Source organism: Lygodium microphyllum, chromosome 5 (assembly GCF_053477565.2).
Source record: "Lygodium microphyllum isolate KBCC chromosome 5, Lygodium_microphyllum_v1.1.10, whole genome shotgun sequence".
NCBI classification, from domain to species: domain Eukaryota; kingdom Viridiplantae; phylum Streptophyta; class Polypodiopsida; order Schizaeales; family Lygodiaceae; genus Lygodium; species Lygodium microphyllum.
Window position 1 is genome coordinate 4,331,238 of NC_141139.1, and position 19,041 is coordinate 4,350,278.

Consider the following 19,041-nt stretch of genomic DNA (forward strand, 5'->3'; position numbering starts at 1 on the left):
GAGATGATTGAGAGTCTCTTTAACCCTTAATTTTAGCAAACCTGGAGCAAAATAGGTGTGATGGTTCAATTAATATTGAACCGAAGGTTTTAAAGCTCTTGCAGGTCTTTACTCATGAGCACATGAATGGCCATTATGCAGTTGTGGCATTTGCCATGGGAAATTCCCTATTGTGTTTGCCATACTTGTCCCTCATGTCCCTATTTTCAGCCAGAATCTGCTATTGCATGTTGGATTTGCACCAAGGCATCAGCCACTATCTTGACTTTGCCTGTTTGCAGGCATAAGTACCATGCCCATTTGCAGGCATGGTACTTGCGGAGAGCTTCATGATGGCGATTACAAAACTATATTATGAGGAATCATAACTGGTGCAGGCATACAGGTATTATGGTACATTGATAGGTCTTAATGATGGTTCAAGCATTTCACAAAATTGGGTGTCTTAAATATCTTGAGCAGTAAGTCAGACTTACACAGTGGCTTTCCAGGTTATCTTCCTCCTAGGTGCTAGTTTCTTCTCTCCCAAATGATTACCAGCACTTGGATGGAAGAACCCATTCTTCTATTTGAGCTTCTGCTCATAGTCTCTTGAGGTACTTTTGCCGGATATCTTCCTCCTAGGTGCTAGTTTCTTCTCTCTGCCAAACAATTGCCAACACTTGTGTGGAAGTTCCTATTCTTCTATTTGAGAGGTCCTGCATACAATGAAGGGTGCCCGAGGGCCCAGATGGACCAGTACAGGCACTGTTTATCTATGTTTTAAGGTACAACAACAAATTAATTGTTCTTGACACACGTGGCCAGAGAATATATAAGAACAATAATCTAGGATTGAGCTTCCAAAGAAGACTGGAGGTTGGTTCCCCCAAAGTCTCTGGACAACAGTCTTGAAAGAAGCATTTGAGATCAACATGGGAACTTGGTCCAAGTATCTAGGCATTTTGCTAGGGATGGCTGTGGGTTAAGGTTGTTAGCAGATATGTCAGTTCAATGCTGAGTCTGCACATGTCAGTGGGCTAGGGCACCAGGATATTATCTTGATTATTTAGGCATTTTTCTTGGCATTTTATGATGGTCATTTAGCATTTATTACTGGCCGACCTGACATGATTTATGGCATCGTTTTTCCCTACTTGTTCAGGCTTCTCCTCCACATTCATTGATCATTCATCACCTGACTAGTTCTGGTGGAGGGAGAGGAGCAGGTGCCAGTGCCTTCACAGCTGGTGACTCACATTGGTTCTGTACTGTCTCATATCTTGGTATATGGATTCCATTTCCCGAGTATCTCTTTGCTTCTGAGTTTCTTATGCAGTGTTCTTTTCTTTTGCATTGTTTCTCTCTCTTTTGTTTGTCTCTTGTGTACAACAATCTGTTTACAGCAGTTTCCCACATGCTTCCATTGCTGCATCCACTTCTGACATGGTATCAGATTTCAGGATTACTGTTCCTGCTGCTGTTTACACTGTTTCAGGTCTGAGTTTTGACTTTTTGTTTGCTGATTGGACCTGTTCTGACTGCTGCGACTGATTTACAGCCTTTTGATCATTTTCGGCCTATCTCCTCAGTGTTTTGTAGACTCCCATTTTCGTTTTCAGCTTTTTGGGCCTGTTTCAAGGCTGGAGACCTGTTATTGACCCTTCCAAATCTGGGTTTTCGTGTCTGCTGCCTACATTTTACTAATCAGCACTCGCTTTTTGGCTGTTTGCTCCTATGCAAGGCTGGGCGACAATATTTTCAGGCTGGTTCTAGTTATTTTTGTTCTGTCTTCTCACTTTGTGGTACACTCCTTAGCTTTAGAGAGGGTTCATGTGTATCTAGTTGCTGTGTTCTCATCACTACACTCTTGTTATTGTTGATCTTTTCTCTATGAGCTTTCTTTCCTGCTTGGAACTAGTGCAATCCTCGTGAGTTCATAATTTTGGCATACTATTCCCTCTAAAGATCCCTTACTTTTCTTCATCTTCTCTGTATCTCCCTCATGATGGCTCCTCCCACATCTCCTCCTGATGGTTAGCATACAAATATTCTTCACTCATCTACAAGTGCTATGTTGGAGACTTGTGTTCAGCTTTAGGTTTCTGTGAGGATACTATCTCTTGATACTTCAGATGTTCCAATTTCAGAGAGGGATGCCATACAATAGAAGAAGTCTCAATGTTATTATTGTGGCAAGAAGGGACACCTCCAGAAGGACTACAAGCCATTAATAGCTTTACAACAGGAGCAAGTGCGAACGATGATGATGGGTGATGCCTCTCTCGGTGAGTCTTCCTCTTCTCCAAGTCCAAGTCTTAGCTCTATCTATATGGCCCAACCGATGACTGCAGAGACCTCCCTTCCAGGCTGCTAGTACAGGTGATCGGGTTATCCGTTACAACTCTCAAGTGTTAGAGAGGGAATGTGAGAGGTTGGTGAGATGGAATAGGTGAACCTCATCTACAGAGTTGTACAGGTGCAGAGGTTCCAGAGAGGGGTTTCCTTGATGCACCAATTGAAGTCTCACTGGTTCAAATCCTGGAGCTGGGATTGACATCCAAGTTCATGATGAGCTCTTTGTTTGATTGATAGAGGAATTGGCTCCTAGTCTAAACTCACAAACACTTTGACAGTCTAGCCAAAGGCGGAAAATCCATGGTTACATATGTTGAGAGGCATTTTTGACAAGATGGTCTTGTATGTTACTACGAGACATTGTTGACAGATATTAAGAGCTGCTACGATTCTTCTCTGTTTTTTGGAGCTAGTACGATCGACATTGACATCAAGTTCTCTCCATGGCACCTTGGTGGTGGTTGTGCACCCACTACTAGGGTATCTATGGTTATACTCTGGTGGTCCTTGTTGCATATACTATGATGGGAGATTAAAATTGTATATTGTATTGTATCAGGTCACCCATGATCTAAGAGAGGGTGTTAGCAGATATGTTAGGTCATGGCTGAGTCTATGCATGTCAATGGGCTAGGGCACAAGGATATTATCTTGATTATTTAGGCATTTCTCTTGGCATTTTATGATGGTCATTTTAGCATTTATTGCTGGACAACTAGCATTGAATGCTGGCCGACCTGACATGTTTTATGGCATTATTTTTTCCTATTTATTCAAGCTTCTCCTCCACATTCATTGATCATTCATCATCCGACTAGTTCTGGTGGAGGGAGAGAAGCAAGTGCCAGTGCCCTCACAGCCGGTGACTCACATTGGTTTTGTACTATCTCATATCTTGGTATATGGATTTCATTTCCCGAGTATCTCTTTGCTTCTGAGTTCCTTGTGCAGTGTTCTTTTCTTTAGCACTGTTTCTCTTTCTCTTTTCTGTCTTGTGTACAGCAGTCTATTACAGCACTTTTCCACATGCTTCCATCACTACATCCATTTTTGACAAAGAAATGCTCTTCCTATCCATGATTTAAGACTCAAAAAGCTGCACCTTTTTATGCAACATCAAGTAGTCTTCAAGCTTGACAACCAGGGGCAAGTTGCATTCAGGCATTGTCCACCAAGTAAATCATCGCCAATAAACTGCCATCTTATCCATCACCAATGATTGCATCAAAGAAAAAGACCCACCACCAAGCCTGAGTATCATTGCTAAAAGTACCTAGAACATAGAGCTTGACAGATACTGAAAAATGTGGGTGTGCTAATAGTATGATGCGTTGTTGACAAAAGGATGCTGCACTAATCAAGCTTGGTGGTTCAAAAGTCCTGTCCAAACAAGATGAACACTTCTCAAAAGCATCGCATGTACTAATGATTTATGGATGATTGTCAGGGTTCCTATTTCACACAGCTCAATATCAATTGTCTTTAAAAGCATCACATGTACTAATGATTTATGGATGATTGTAAGGGTTCCTATTTCATACAGCTGAATATTAATTCTCTCTAAAAGGGGATGATGATAATTCCATCCCTTTGTATAACTTCAATTGGGCCTTGTCTAGTGCAGATTTTAGACTAGAGTCCTTTTGTAGGTTCTCATGCATCCCAAATTAAAAGTCCTAGCCTTTGAAAATACTAGGAAAAATAATTGAAGCATTCAAGTTTACTTTACTGATAAAGTTCCAGATTCATTGGAAAAGGTAATGGTTGTGTAAGCATGGTGAACCTGGTTTATGCTGAAATTTGCATGCCCACATATCATCCATTGTGCATGTATGCATTTCCTGGAAAGGTATGTTGTTTCATACACTTCTTCGATTGAGATATTCTGACAAATTTTAACACGAATACTACAAAGTAAACTTTCTGTTGCAGTCAGACCATTGCATAAAAATAATTTTGTTTTCTGCTACTGAAGGCGATGGGGTGGCCAGTATCATTGCCACTGATTGTATATCATGCACCAGAGTCATTTTATTTACATACATAAACAAACATTCCTGAACCCAAATTTCAAGGTGGTCAACACGATTTTTTGCACTGTTGCTTCAAATTACATGCTCAGATATTCATATAGGCAAACGTTGAAGAAGTGACCATAGGTTTCACTAGATCACAACTTTGAAACCAATGATGTTTCATTATTGATTGTAACAGATCCACGTGAGTTAGGATGCCAACCACAAAGCATATCAGCGACTATATTAAGCCTATCTTGGCCCCATATGAGTGACACCCTTTTCCCATCTGGATCAAGAATCAGAAAAGTAGGTGCTCCGCAAGCTCCAAGTGACAATACCTTCGAGCAAGCAACACTATTAGCTTCTTTCAACAGATAGTTACATAAAGGAAAGCAAGACTGGACTTGTTCACATTAAAGATCGCAACAAGAGTCATCTAACAAGGCAATCCCACAGCAAATGAGAAACCGAAATCCACCATTCAGCTAAAAGCTCACTTAATATCTGTAATTACTAATGATGAGAAGTATCTGCATAAACATCCATGTAGAAGCAGAGGAAAAACACAATCTGCTGCTGCTTGATTATCTAAATATGTGAAGGGGGAAGAACATGCAGAATTATGTGTCTTTCAGCATATTATCCATACCCATACAAGTGGCCTCTTAAGTGATGCATCCATGAAACTCTTCAAAGTCATGAGGATGTTTGAGGTTGGCACATGCCCCAACAGGCCTATGTTTCCAACCAATAACATGATAGCTCACAGGTCCTCTCCCTTCTCAAACTGGGGTGCTCACGGTTTGTAGCTTTGAGGGAAGCTCAAAGTTGCTCACCTACTCTCCTCCATATAGAGGCCTCCTTTTGATGTCCCCCTCTGACCCTTGTGCTCAATAGCAACCAATAATATCCTCCTGCTTGGAATAATGGGAGGCAGCCTAACTACATATTGTAGAAAATAAAACAAGCATGTTGGGAAATAGACAACAAACCCAGTATAGTGTAAGAATACTTGCCACTTGCCATATATCTTCATATGTTGGATCCAGAAAATAATGTAAGACACACTACATGTCGTGATCATGTTAATTTTCAAATTGCATTGTCAAAATTAAAATAGTTAAGGATCATTATCTTGAGTCAAAAGCGAGAAATCTGAAGGTACTTCTGTTTACGTAATTGTGTGATGTTTCAAGTTCAATCTATTAGTGGTGTACATCACATGCATGTTAGGCTCTATTAGGCTTTGTATTGGGCACCTTTATGGGCAATTGGACAGCCCATTTAGGGCTAGCCCATTAGTCTCGGGTCTCGCTCTAGAGTCGACATATACTCCAGTCCTCCATTCTTGCTACATCGGATCACATCCACTTGGAGAGGGAGTCTGGAGGTATTGCTGGTCACCACAGATGCCATTCACCTGTGTCATTTGTATGGTACATCTCTTGTATTGTGTTATGGATTCCATTGCCAGTTCGTTCATTGTTTGCAGTTTAGTGTTCTCCCTGAGATAAATATACAAGAGTCACAGCTTTGTAGCAGAAGAGACTGCCATATGCTAAGGTATTAAATCCTCCCGTGGGAGGAGACCACTGTGCTGAATAAGATCTAGTGGCCAATGAAGAAAACCCTTCAGCCTGGCAACATGCCTTTGAATCCTTGAGGCAGAATGAAAGATAAAAGCATTCTGGGTGACCCAGTTGTGCCAACAGTGCCAAAACCCAAGAAAATGAACTAACATTTTCGTATGTAATTGGGCTGGAGTAGGATATTTTGACTTGCCGAAGACCCCATCTGATGGATGGAGGGAAGGACCCACCACAGCCCTGCAGATGTCAGAGAGCATGGACCAGATCTTTCAGGCCAATCGGCAGGAAATGAATCTTTGGTGGGAAGATTTCATGCTGGTAGCACAAAAGAAACAGTTGCCATTTGAAATATGGCATCTGGAGAGGGCAAAAGCAAGGGGCAGGCCACCTATCAGTACTCTCCAAAGAAAAAATTTACATTTGAACGGGTTCTTATTGAGCCACCCACAGTTAATTTCCACCATGCTCCACTTTTATGCAATCCCCAAACAGCATTGGCCTTGGCCACCAATCAAGTACAATCTCTGATCAAATCCCTTGAGAACACTCAGAAGAATGAACAGTCAGAGTTCTCTCTTTCACTGTTCATTCTTCTGAGTGTTCAACAGTTGTGATTCTTGCACTTCTGTTGCTCATTCTCGCAGAATCTAGAACTCTAGAACACAAATGTTGGCCAAAATATGGTTCTGCTTGTCCAACTAGATTGTAACCTTACATCAATTTCCTTTTCACTGGCCATTCAAAACCTGGGAATGTTCAACCCACATAAATGCAAAAAGCAAGCTAACATTTCCACTTGCCATTAGAGACCTATTTATGATCCCTTCATGATTCCTACTTTTGGTTCTAGAACGGTTTGCATTGTCATGCCATTTTTACAAGCCCTAAACCCCCTCATTTATAACTTTAAAATTTTCACATCATTGACAGCAGGACATGTTTGGTGATTGTCTATTGTGCACATCATGGACCTTGTACGTAGCACGTTGCAGCTTGCTCACTTTTTGCTTTTCAGGAACTAACAAACTGGGATGTGACAAGCCCTAAACCACCTTAATACTTTTTGCACATATATTGAGAGCTAGAATGTTTGATGATTGCCTCTGATATGCAGATCATGAACCTTGTATACAGCATGTTGCTTGCTTTTTGCTTTTCACGTACCAACAAGCTAGAATGTAATGATATTTGGGACACAACAAGGATTGTGGTGTACAAACTTGCTAGATTAAGTCATGGTGTAAAACATGCCTAGAGATTAACACTAGAGCTTATAACTGTGTAGTTGTGGGTTCTAGAGTTGCTAGGTGCATCACTCGATTGGACACCTACATACACATTGTGTTGGTGTAAGTCCAAGCTCTTGCTCACTCAAACACTCGGTTCATCCTTCTCCTTGGTAGTCACTGAGGAAGGGGGTCCTAGTAGAATCAAGCTCTGCTATTTCAATCTCTTTGGAAGCTATCCTATTTGTGTATAGGAAAAATACTAGTGTGGCTCTTGATCACTTGACTAATATTTGGTGAGAGCAACGAAGCCCATGTGCGCGCCCGTGAACGAAAAAAAAGAAAAAGAAAAAGAAAAAAATTTCGGGTTGGAATAAAATGGCTTATTGACTAGAAAATTTAGTTCATGTTAAGTCAATTGTGCATGGATGTACCTTTCAATGCAAGAAGTTTTATTGGTCTGTTGAAACACATTTGCTGGAAGCGGCTATCAAAATCCTTAATTAAGCAGACGGATTCTAATGTTGAAAGTAAATTTAACATTTATTGAGGTTTTTTACCTCACTTGTAAGGTTTCTAAGTTTTTGCTTTGTTTCAGTACTCTTAGCTGCTTGCAACAATCCATCCGCATCAAACCCACCTTCTTTCAGCACCTGCACAGGAAAACCCCTACATACTTAGGTTTTTGATTGCAATGGAATCAAGTTCATGCCTTGAATAGTGAAAAAAGAACTTCAATTGCTCAACACTCTTATAAAACAAAAGAATGCACTTTGTCGGTGCACGCAAGCACTCAAATGGGCCACAGATAGTTAATAAATATTTTCACATATGATACCAAGCAAAGAAGTGACGATAGTATGATGCTCCTTTAAACTTAATACCAAAATCCTCTCATAAAGAGGTATTGTGTCACTGTGACACTATCTATGGATCTTGCTTGTCATAACAGAGGCTTACAATGCCATTTTGTTGGCTAAAACATTATGAATATTAAGAGTGCCTAGTCATGGAATGAGAGTTTGGAACTGGTCACAATAACCTGGATGACGATAAAACCCATAGTTCAATTTTTTAAACACAAAATTTGCAAAATAAAACAATCCACAATGGCTAAAGACAGGAGGAACATGAAAGATACATTGTATGGGTCATCAATGGTGGAACTCTCTAAATGAAGTTTCAGAAATATAAATCCTGATACCACGAGATAGAGATTGGCTGGAATTGATATCAGAGTGAGTACATTAATCTTTTTGGGGGGGTGTGGTGGTGGTGGTGGTGGAAGTCTGTGATGGAACTTTCAGAATCCAGAAGATTTGAGGTCTCTCTTGCATAAGCACGTCTGTTTCCTGCATTTCACATGAATCACTTATGGATGCACATGCTGCCAAACAAGTATGAAAAGGAAGATGAAATCTTATGCCACTGAATATCATCTACTCTACCAGCACTAGAGAGATGACAAGACAATGCCTATGATTAAGAAATTCATGTTGTCTTGTAACACCCTTAAACACTTGAGATCACAAGAAAGGGGTGTGCATGTGAATTCCTACTTGTAAACGTACAACTATAATGTATTATAGCCTATGTCCACTAAACAACACAAATGAATCCCATGACAAAAAATTACCTTGTAAAGAACAGCTTCATCAGAAATATTTTTGTCTTCAACCCATGCAGCACGATATATTAGACTCGTTGTGTTGGGCTCACAAATTGCAACTCTCAAAGCTACCACCTGTTAAAATGACGACACAGTCCTGTTGTATTCATATCAGATACCTCTACTTCTAGATTCTACAGATTTGCAAACTTTCTCTACAAATATTTGGTACATAGCCTCCAAGAAAAGAGAATCTACTAAACACCTCAATCCAACCAGGACATCACTGTAAAACAGAATAACCAAAAAGTCTGTTCACTAATTTTCAAGGAGAAAATTGAATACATAGTGGCATACTGGATCTCCATGTGATGCAAGCTACAGTCCCCGAGGTCACTATCAGAGCCTCTCTTGACCATGGAATACCAATTTGATAGCTCTTCTCTGGACATCCGGAACTCCAGGGCAGCCCAATAAGAAGTGCCTCGTGTCTCCTCTGTCTCTACCATCTAACACATGCTACTGGGAACTTGTTGTATCCCAGCCATGTACGAACTGAATCGCTGCATAGTGCACCCAAATAGTCCAAAAGAAGTAGAAGAGAATGCTCAAAATGTTAAAAGAGAGGGTCCTTGCAGGAAACACATCCTAGGTAAGGGTGGGATTACAAGATTGACGACCCTTAACAAACTATCTACTATATCCAATATTACAAATAATTTTTTGACCATCAAGGGACCTTTCCTCTTCTACCACATTGTTCCTTCAGCTTCTTCCCACGACAACTTCTGCTCATCTTAATTGCCTATGTCTATCTGCAAGCACAGCAATGGGCAGGATCTGCTATTGCGCTCCTAGGTTCATTGTCCCTACAGGCCAAAATGTCTCAATGACCAGCACCTTGTATGCACATCAGACTACCTAACCTGCAGAACTTTCTGAGGAGTTGGAACATGGCCACACTGTGACTGCCTAGCATGAAGCTCTGCAACAGTAAAGCACTGGTAAGGTCAAAAAGTGGAGTCTGCTGCATTTCGGTTGCTGAGATATTTGGAGACCAATAACATGGATCCTCCAAGGGATACTGGATAGCACCATGTCGTGCTGTTCTCTGTCAATAACCAATCAGCCACCCTTCTAAACTATAAAGCAAGTACCTTTTTTTTTGCAGGGGGTTGGGGGGAAAATGGGAGCCACCACTTCTGCCCGCCACCTGCAAGTGAATGCCCATCAGCAAGAACTGAAGTACCCACACCTCTCACGTACCTACACTAGCGAGAGGAGGATCTAGCCGCTCCATTGGGATCACTGCATCTATCTCTTTCCTCCTAGCCTATGGCCCTTGCTGACAACCTGCAACCTGCTGTAAAGCCTCCTGATCTGCCAACCAGTAGACATCTCTCCAAACCCTAATAGAGTGAGTAAGGCCAACCTCCAACCAGCCCACTGAACATGAGAGCGCTCTCCTAGTTGTAGCCTGTGATCTCTAATCCATGGGTTCCAGGTGACCTGCTGTCTGCTGTTGATCAACCCCCTCTTGCCATGCTGGGGGATGAGACTCTAGGGCCTTACGTAGACCCTGCCAAAACCAATAGCAAGCTGCGAGGAAGGATGATTTGGGTAGTGTGGTCTATACTGAGATGAAGATCCACCTTGAGGATGGTCTCCACTCCCCACCTAGCAGGGGCCAGCACTCCTAAAAGGCCATTTGGAGGAGAATTTTCCCTGTCTATCCATTTGGGGTGAGCCCTTGGATCACTAGCTTGCCTAGCAAGGCCTAATTCTGAAACTCTGGATCAATGATCCCAAAGCCTCCTTGGAGCAGTGACAGATATTTTCTCCAACCACCTTGGCACAAGAATCCCTGGACCCATCTGACCCATCCCAAGGGAGTTTCCACACCAAGCAGCAAAGCTAAACCATACGAGACAAAGAGAAGCACCATAAGGAAGCAATGTACCAGGAGGACCTGGTTGACCAATAAAGGCCTGCCTGCCAAGGAGAGGCCAACTGTGCTCCAGGCCAGCTTCTGGCAAATAGAGTCAAGCACCAGAATGAACTTCTAGGCTGGTGTGATGCCAACTCCCCCCTTGAAACCGAGGCACCTGACAGTCTGACCACTAATCACCCATTTAAAGCCTAGGTGGATGCCCTACTCGATGCTAGAATTTGGGTTTGTAACCAACTTCGACCAGTTCATTTGCACACCTGTTGCCAAGGAAAACACCTCTAGTACCAGTCTCTTTCTTCAGCTCAAAGAAAGTGTACATCGTCAGGATGCTCCCTTCCTAGACAAAGCATGTCTATGTGTCATGAATAAGGCATGAATGATGTCCAGGAGAATGGGGCAGAGTGATCTTGGCCAACACCTTACAGGCAATTGACAGCAAGGTGATCAGCCTTAACAAGTTCAGGTAGTCTCCCCCTTTGGGGGGAGATTAATCCACCCTACTGACAAGCTGCATGGCATCAGCCCGGACCTGAAGATCTCTTGAAATGCTTGCAACAAGGGGCTCTTCACATCCTCGCAATAGGTGAAGAAGGCGGCTCTGGACAGCCCATCCTCTCAGGGCATTTCTACCCATCCTGTGATCCAAATGCCTTGAAGAGCTCCTCCTCAGTGAACGAGGAAGGAGGGAGTCCCCCCATCTCAGTTGTCACGAGGGATGGGAGGCAATCCCCCACCTGCTGCATGCAACAAGGCACTTGAGTAGAAATCGGCTCCTGCTAAAAAAAAGCTATCCATAGAAGTCAATGGCTGGTCCCATCATCTCCTCAGGACATGATTGGACTCTCCCATACTAGTTATGAAGGCTGAGAATCTTGTTCCCCAAGGTGTGCGGTTGGTGCACCTGGAAGAACTCTCTCTCCAGTGTCCCCTTTCCATGCCCAGAAGGCAGTTGAGGTGCAGAAAGAGAACTATGTCCTCCTCTCCTCTAGGCTCACAGGAGCTATCTGAGCTCATAGTTCCTAGGTGTGGAGGACGGGATTGCCAAGAGCCTTCTGTAGTAGCCTTTGTATTGCTGCTAAGTCCTGCCAAAGGGCCCTCTCCTCCTCCCAACATTGTTGTTAAGCCTAAAAGGGTGGCCTTTTGATAAATCCCACTCGACTCTCCCAAGACCGCTATTACCTCCTTTGCAATCCCTCCATACTGCCGCCACTCCGTAGTCCACGGCCATGGGACTTATCTTGTTTCCTCCTAACGCCCGTAGGTTGAGTCTCAGATCCAACAGCAGCAAGGATCCAGGGCTAAATCAAGGGTATCTGGTGTGAGGAGAACCAGAGCATGATCTGTGAAGGTGGTGTGTGACCCCACTCTCCCACATAAAACCTGCCCAACCAATCAAGGATACATCCCAGCCTCTTGTACCCCTAAGAGAAGTCCAAAGAGCCATCCCGCTTTTGGAAAACCAGATCCCTCCATGTATAACAGGCTCCCACTACAAAGACAAAAGCCTCCCAGGCCTCTTGTTGCTCCTTTGCCATGCCCTGGAAGTCAAAACCTCAGCCCTATTGCTCCACTTAGGTATCCAAATTGTTGAAGTCACCTCCAACAATCCAGGAGTCACCTCTACAAATCTAGCCACAATCTCCATCCAGAAGCCCATGTGTGTGTGAACCTCTAGGCTCCATCTGTGCATACACTGAGGATCCCAATGCATGAATCCCCAATGTCTAGCCAAACCCATAGAACTCTCCTTGCAACAATTGCCCATGATTCTGCACACACAATGGAAGCCTCAAGCCAATGGAAAAGCATACCCCACCACTTGTGCCATGTATTCCAATAGAGTACTCCCAATAAATATGGAAACCACCCAGAAGAACCTTTGACACCCTATTGGTGTGGGTGAGTTTGTGCTCTTGTAGAAGAAGGATGTCAAGTCGTCCAAACAGGGCTGGTTGCAGCTCCTACTGGACTATCAATTTCTTGGAACCTCTCACCCCACTATAGTGGAGGTTGTTCACACTCCAAGATGCTAGATGTCTAATGTATGCTCATGAGAAAACTCTAGGGTCTGTCAAATAGGTCCCTATTTGGCATGGTCAAAGACTCGGAAGACGGTGAGTTGTGTGACACACACTCGCACCTAGCAATGGGCTTGAAGGGCGAGCTCCACTCCCCCATGGTGGTCTTGGGAAAGAGAGGGGTGGCAATGGTTGCTCTCTAAACCACTATGAAAGCCTTCGAAAGCCAAGCTGAGAGATGCACCTTAGAAGTCTGATAGTATCAAGCAACTTGGGGTGAATAGCCAGAGTTGATCACATTGTTGAGCTAAAACACGCTTTTCAGCTGATTAGCATTCTTAAAACAGCCCCAAAGTACACTTAATTGATGAAAAACCCTGAAAAGGGGAGCGGTCCGAGAGAGTTTCAATGGTCCCCCAAAAACCCTAATTCTTTGGGGCACCCTTCAACATCTATAAATAGACAGGCTGCCCCCATTCAGCCTCATTCCCATCTGTGCAGGTTTCAGACCCTTGAGTGCAGATTTCAACCATCAGTCTACCTCTACGTGGCTCTCCGGCCTTCAAGACTGCTACCACCTCTCCATCAGCCCTTGTAATGCCCTAGCGCCTTCCTCCAAGCTATTGCCCACTGTTTGGTGCCTTCCTCCAAGCTGCATTTGGCATCTTCCAGCCATTGCCAGCATCTTCATCAACTCCAACTGCTTGCCTTTGGTGTCTCTTCCTCCACGCAACAGGTGCTGGTGCTCCTCCTCATCCAAGCGACATCCACAGTTTGCGTTTACACTCATCTGGGGGCCGCCTTCCACCTCCATAGCTTCTCCTACTTGCGTTTGGTGCTCTAGGCCCTTCTGGCATCATCGTTTTGCAAACTCCTCACTCACTTACTCGTAGTCATAGACTTGGGATCCGTCTCTGGTGGATGTCACTTTTCGACACACTACTCTGCCCTTGAGTATCTGTACACTCTTACATTCATTTGTAGTATTCATTCACTTCAGAGTTGTGTTCTTCTCTCCTCAGAGCCGGTGCTCTTGTAAAGAGTATCCTACAGATATTGTGGAGAGCTAGTCTTTGTGAGAGACACACAATACGACTCCTGACCAAATCACAATGTCCCAAACGTCTTCTTCTCTAGTTTCTATGATGTCCTATCAGGCTTCGAAATCACTTGAGGCCCTAAGACGACATTATGGACTCGATGAGGAGAAGGACACTCCACTTTCATCTTCACCTTTTTTTTCTACTCCTATTCCAGATTTCACTAATATGACAAAGGAGGACTTTGAGGAGTACTATCGCAACAAGTACGGTAATGTTTACACTGCTCCTACAAGCTTTGCTACCACATTCAAACTGGTTGGTGAGGCTCGCCACCTCTCCGATCATGGAGGACATACGGCATTTGGAATGTCTGGCGCCCTTTTGAGTTGAATGAATCAAAACCCTCACATGTTTCTTCTTTTGAGGTGCAAGATCCGGATGGATTTGCGTATGTGAACTTTAGTAGAGGGGGCTCATGAAGCAGACGGAATTCAGGTACATCTACAGCTTCTGTTTCATTTGAGCATGTAGCACACACTTCTCACTTCTATCCCATCCCACCCTCTTCTACCTCCACTCTTGATCATCTCTCTTCATCCTTTCAAAATCTCGGATTACACTCCACATCTGCTTCACACACACTAGGGGTTGAAACTTCCATCTCCGCTCCTAGCACCTTCTCCTTCTCTACCCCATTCTCTACCTCTTTGCACGATGGTACTTCGTTGGGGGGGTGCCACCCTTTTAACACAATGCCTCTCACCTTTTTCCAAATGAGCACACCCATAGCACTTGGACGGCTCTGATGGGCATCGCCCTCACTACCCCCAAACTCACCTCTTACATGACCACTCAGACGTAGGGGATTCCATCCTCGGCTTATGGTGCGTCATCCCACTTACCTTTGGTTACACCTACGCGCAGGGATCTCCATCTTCTGCTCCACATGTTCCCATCCCACCTCCACTAGGGGCTACTCATACGGCTACCATACCCATGTCTAATCAGCCCATCCCTACCTATGAATCCACCTTGTACACTACCCGCATGCTTGGTGGGCACTCTAGGGCCCATTCCCAAGCGCAATACAGCATAAATCTCGGCTTTGAGCTTCAAGAGTTTTCTATTAAGGAAGGGGATGATTTGAAAGTCAAGCTAGTTGAATATAGGCGGTTACTTGTCAAGTTCGCCACTACTGGCTCTCCAAAGTTAGACAACGATCAGGTTATGTTCTTCTTGAATAAGTTGTCTGAAAAATACTTCAATTTCATTCAGCACATCATCTCACAGCTTCGATTGCCAACCTTCTACAAGTTTGAGTGCCAGTTCTTGTGTTATGCGAGGCTGCATGATCAAGTCCACGAGCAATCCTCATCATAGCCTTATTCAAAGCAGAGGGGGTTGGTTGCCTCTTCTTCGGAAGGGAAAACCAACAGTGGCAAGAACTCGTAAGATGCGAAGGCAAGCCAATCAAAGGGTGACTCGTCTTCCACAGATGGAACCAAAGAATCTCGACCTATCTGGCAGCAACTCCCTAAGAAAAACCAGTTTTGCGCACACTACCAGAGAGGAGCCCATGTGGACAAGGAGTGTCGCTCCAAGGCCCAAGGTCTTCCACCTAAAAAGCCTTAGCAGACCACTGTGACTACACAGTCCAGTGGAGCTACGCCTTCCACTCATGCTTCATCTGCTACTTCAGCACCCATTGTTGCTGCTGGACATGTGGCCCAAGCACAGCCTCAGCAAATAGTCTCTTTCACTATCCCAGAGGGACTGGCTGATTGGTTTGTAGCAGGTCCTGATCCCATTGCATTTCGTGCATCTATCTCACCTTCCTCTCCACCTCGTCAGGCATTCCCTTGGCAGAGCCCTACTATTGGAAGTACGTGATGGTGGACACCTTCTTAGACTAGCATGTCTCTAGGTCCTTTAGGATACCCTAGGTCTAGCATCCATTTTTCGCACTCTTAGAGTTAGGCCCAAATTATTCATTGTCCTTAGCTTTTCCATTCTTAAGTCTTCTGTTGCATTTACTTACACACATCCATATTCATTGCATTGTATTTTTAGTTAGATTTTCTCTTTGTTACGTTTTGCTTTGGAGCATCTCACCACTAACCTCTGTGTTTGCAAATTCTCATCACTTTTGTAAGGTTTTGTCTTTCAGTGTAGGGCTAACTTGTAGATTGCCTTGGTTCTACCTCGGCTAGAGCCGTGGGGATGCGCACCCTTTCTTTCATGGTTTCATCATCCAAGGAGTGCTTGCTCTTCTTCCAACATGGAGGTTTTCCCTCCTGAGGCAAATCGTGTAGCATCTCTCTCAACACTATCATGGCGATGACTTCTATCTTGCTCTTCCAGCGGGGTGTTTTATCCACTTCATCTTCTTCCATTCCTTATGGTTCTCAGCACCACACAAAGACCGCCGACATCAGCCTCCTCTTCCTTCTTCGGCATTTACATCTAGGTTGAGAGGGGGTTCTACCCTTCTTGGTATTCTACAGGCTTCAACAGTTTGTCTTCAACATTGGCTTCTCCCCCTTGTTGTGCCTTCCCCTTTGCATTGCATGATTTCATCATCTTTGTACTAGGGCGCTTGGGCAAGTGAACAATTTTCCCACGAGGGACACTGTCCAAGTGGCACCTGTTGCATGAGCATTCTTCAGCATGTAGCATACTTTGCATCTCATTGTGCAAAGCAACCTTGAGTAGATTCCTAAGCTGTTTCCATCGGCGGCTGTTGACACCATACCACCATACTCCCTCATCATATTTTCCCATAGTTGTCAGGTATGAAAGGTACGATACGATAAAATATGGTACTAAATGGTACCTTAAGATTTTATAAGATACGGTACGATATTAGTATGACAAAAAAAATTACTTGATTATTTTAGACAAAAGATAATAAAATAGATATTTCAAGTCTACATAGCAATGCTATTAGAGCATATAAGATGAGTACTTAAGGGTAACATGCCAAAGCCTAATGCGGAATATGCAACATGCGCTACTACTATCTACAACTTATAACTACATAGATGGGAGTGGATACATCATACATGCATGATCATACAAATAAGAGTAGTGTGGGCTTGAGAGAGAGAAGGTTGAGAGAAATTATTTGAATCTCAAATAACCTAATCTCATGGGAGAATCATATTAATATAAGGAGCATTTAGCTCATCCCAACGTGTAGTTCGAATGGGAAAGATGCATCCATTAAGTTGGTACCTTATGATACTAATACGTAAGGTACGGTACCTAAAGTATGGTATAGTATCAAACCTTTCGTACATGGTACTAGTGCAACTAGAGAGAGAAAGAGGCTTGAGAGAAAAAGAGGGTGTGAGAAGCTTGAGAGAGAGAGAGAGAGAGAGAGAGAGAGAGAGAGAGTTTACGAAAAAAAGAGAGAGAGAGAGAGGCTATGAGGAGAAATAAGAAAGAAAGAAGAAAAAAAAAAGTTGTAGACTTAAAGTAGAGTTGCCAAAAAGCCCCCATTTTTTTGTACTAAATCATACAGATACGTACTGTACCGTACCGTACGGATCAGTCCGTACTACGTACGGAGACAACCCTGTATTTTCCCTCGTCATCGACACCCTTAAGTGGATTTTGTGATGTGTTGGATATACCCTCCCTACTCTCGTCTTCTAAGTCATTGTTACTCAATCGGCCACATCTCATAAAATTTAACTCTCACCAAAAAAAAAGTTCAATGTGGTTCCATCCGCCTTTGTAGGGCTTGGTAGGCCACTGGGCAGCCGACGTGCACCCTTTGTCCGATGCCCTGTCCTCTCTGGGGTAACTACTTGGACCCCCTTGGTAAGATAACCATTGCCTCTGTAGTCTTGGTAGGCCACTGGGCAGCCGACGTGTACCCTTTGTCCAATCCCTTGGTTGCTTTGGGGTTGAATGCCTTGGGGTCAATAAAAATCCAAGTGGCTGGCCTAACCTTTTGGCTCCGTTTTGGGCCTAAGAGGGGGTGTTGAGAAAAAACACACTTTTCAGCTGATTAGCATTCTTAAAACAACCCCAAAACACAATTAATGAGAAACCCTAAAAAGAGGAGCCATCCAAGAGAGTTTCAATGGTTCCCCAAAAACCCTAATTCTTTGGGGCACCCTTCAACATCTATAAATAGACACGCTGCCCCCATTCAGCCTCATTCCTGTCTATGTAGGTTTCACACCCTTGAGTGCAGATTTCAACCATCAATCTATGTGGCTGTCCAACCTTTGGGACTGTTGCCACCTCTCCATCAGCCCTTGTAGTGCCCTGGCGACTTTCTCCAGGCTATCGCCTACTGTTTGGCACCTTCCTTCACGCTGCATTTGCCATCTTCCAGCCATCGCTAGCACCTTCATCAACTCTAGCTGCTTGCGTTTGGTGCCTCTTCCTCCAGGTGATAGGTGCTAGTGCTCTCCATCTAGGCGACATCCACAGTTTGCGTTTACACTCATCTAGGGAACACCTTCCATCTCCATAGCTTCTCCTACTTGCGTTTGGTGCTCCAAGCCCTTCTGGCATTATCGTTTTGCAAACTTCTCACTCCGACTCGTGGTCACAGACTTGGGATCCGTCTCCGATGGATGTCACTCGCCGATACATTGCTCTGCCCTTGAGTATCTGTACACTCTTACATTCATTTGTAGTATTCATTCACTTTAGAGTTGTGTTCTTCTCTCCCTTCTTCTGTTTGTGTTTGAATTTTGAGTTTTTTGTGTTTAGGGTTTGAGTTTTGCTTTCTATGTCTGTGTCTGTCTCTTTGTGTTTCTATCATGGTCATACATTCTGTGTTTCCTCAGTGCAAACGCTAGCAGTTTTCTTCACACATCCCTTGGCAGTATTCATTGTTGCAAGGCATAGAGGAGGATACTAACATGTGGGATCTTCGCTCCCCATCTACCAGTTAATGTCCATCACGCACCTCAACCATGCTCCAACACCTAATCCCTCACGATCTCCTCCACCTTCCCCACATCCATCTACCACAATGGGAAGTTTGGAGGAAGGAGTAGTAGTTCAGCCCATCCAAAGGGGCCAACATGTGTGTCCTACTAGCCCATGACTTGTGGATTACAAAGATCCTCTAAAGGCAATGGGAACTCCTTGCAGCCCACAACTTTCATGTATGTCCAAGGGCCGCAACGAAAGAACTCTTGTGGTAGGAGCTGGGGATATTGTGGGAAGGTGTGGCTGGCTATAGGGGAGGAGATGTTGGACAGACCAGAGGAAGGAAGCACCAAG

The 19,041-nt window shown here is 43.9% G+C and overlaps 1 protein-coding gene across 3 annotated transcripts in view; it reads right to left on the reverse strand.

Moving 5' to 3' along the window:
- Window positions 1-4,096: 4,096 nt before the first annotated feature.
- Window positions 4,097-19,041, reverse strand: part of LOC148035458 (uncharacterized) — a 176,778-nt gene continuing 161,833 nt past the window's right edge. The window contains exons 11-13 of one of the 3 annotated variants that reach the window (XM_087678963.1): window positions 8,807-8,914; window positions 7,731-7,823; window positions 4,097-4,693 (exon numbers count right to left, since the gene is read on the reverse strand). In XM_087678963.1, the coding sequence (XP_087535089.1) occupies window positions 4,508-4,693; window positions 7,731-7,823; window positions 8,807-8,914 (387 nt within the window). In that variant the 3' untranslated portion in view covers window positions 4,097-4,507. The remainder of the gene's footprint in view (window positions 4,694-7,730; window positions 7,824-8,806; window positions 8,915-19,041) is intronic. The other 2 variants (XM_087678962.1, XM_087678961.1) reach the window with 2 other exon arrangements.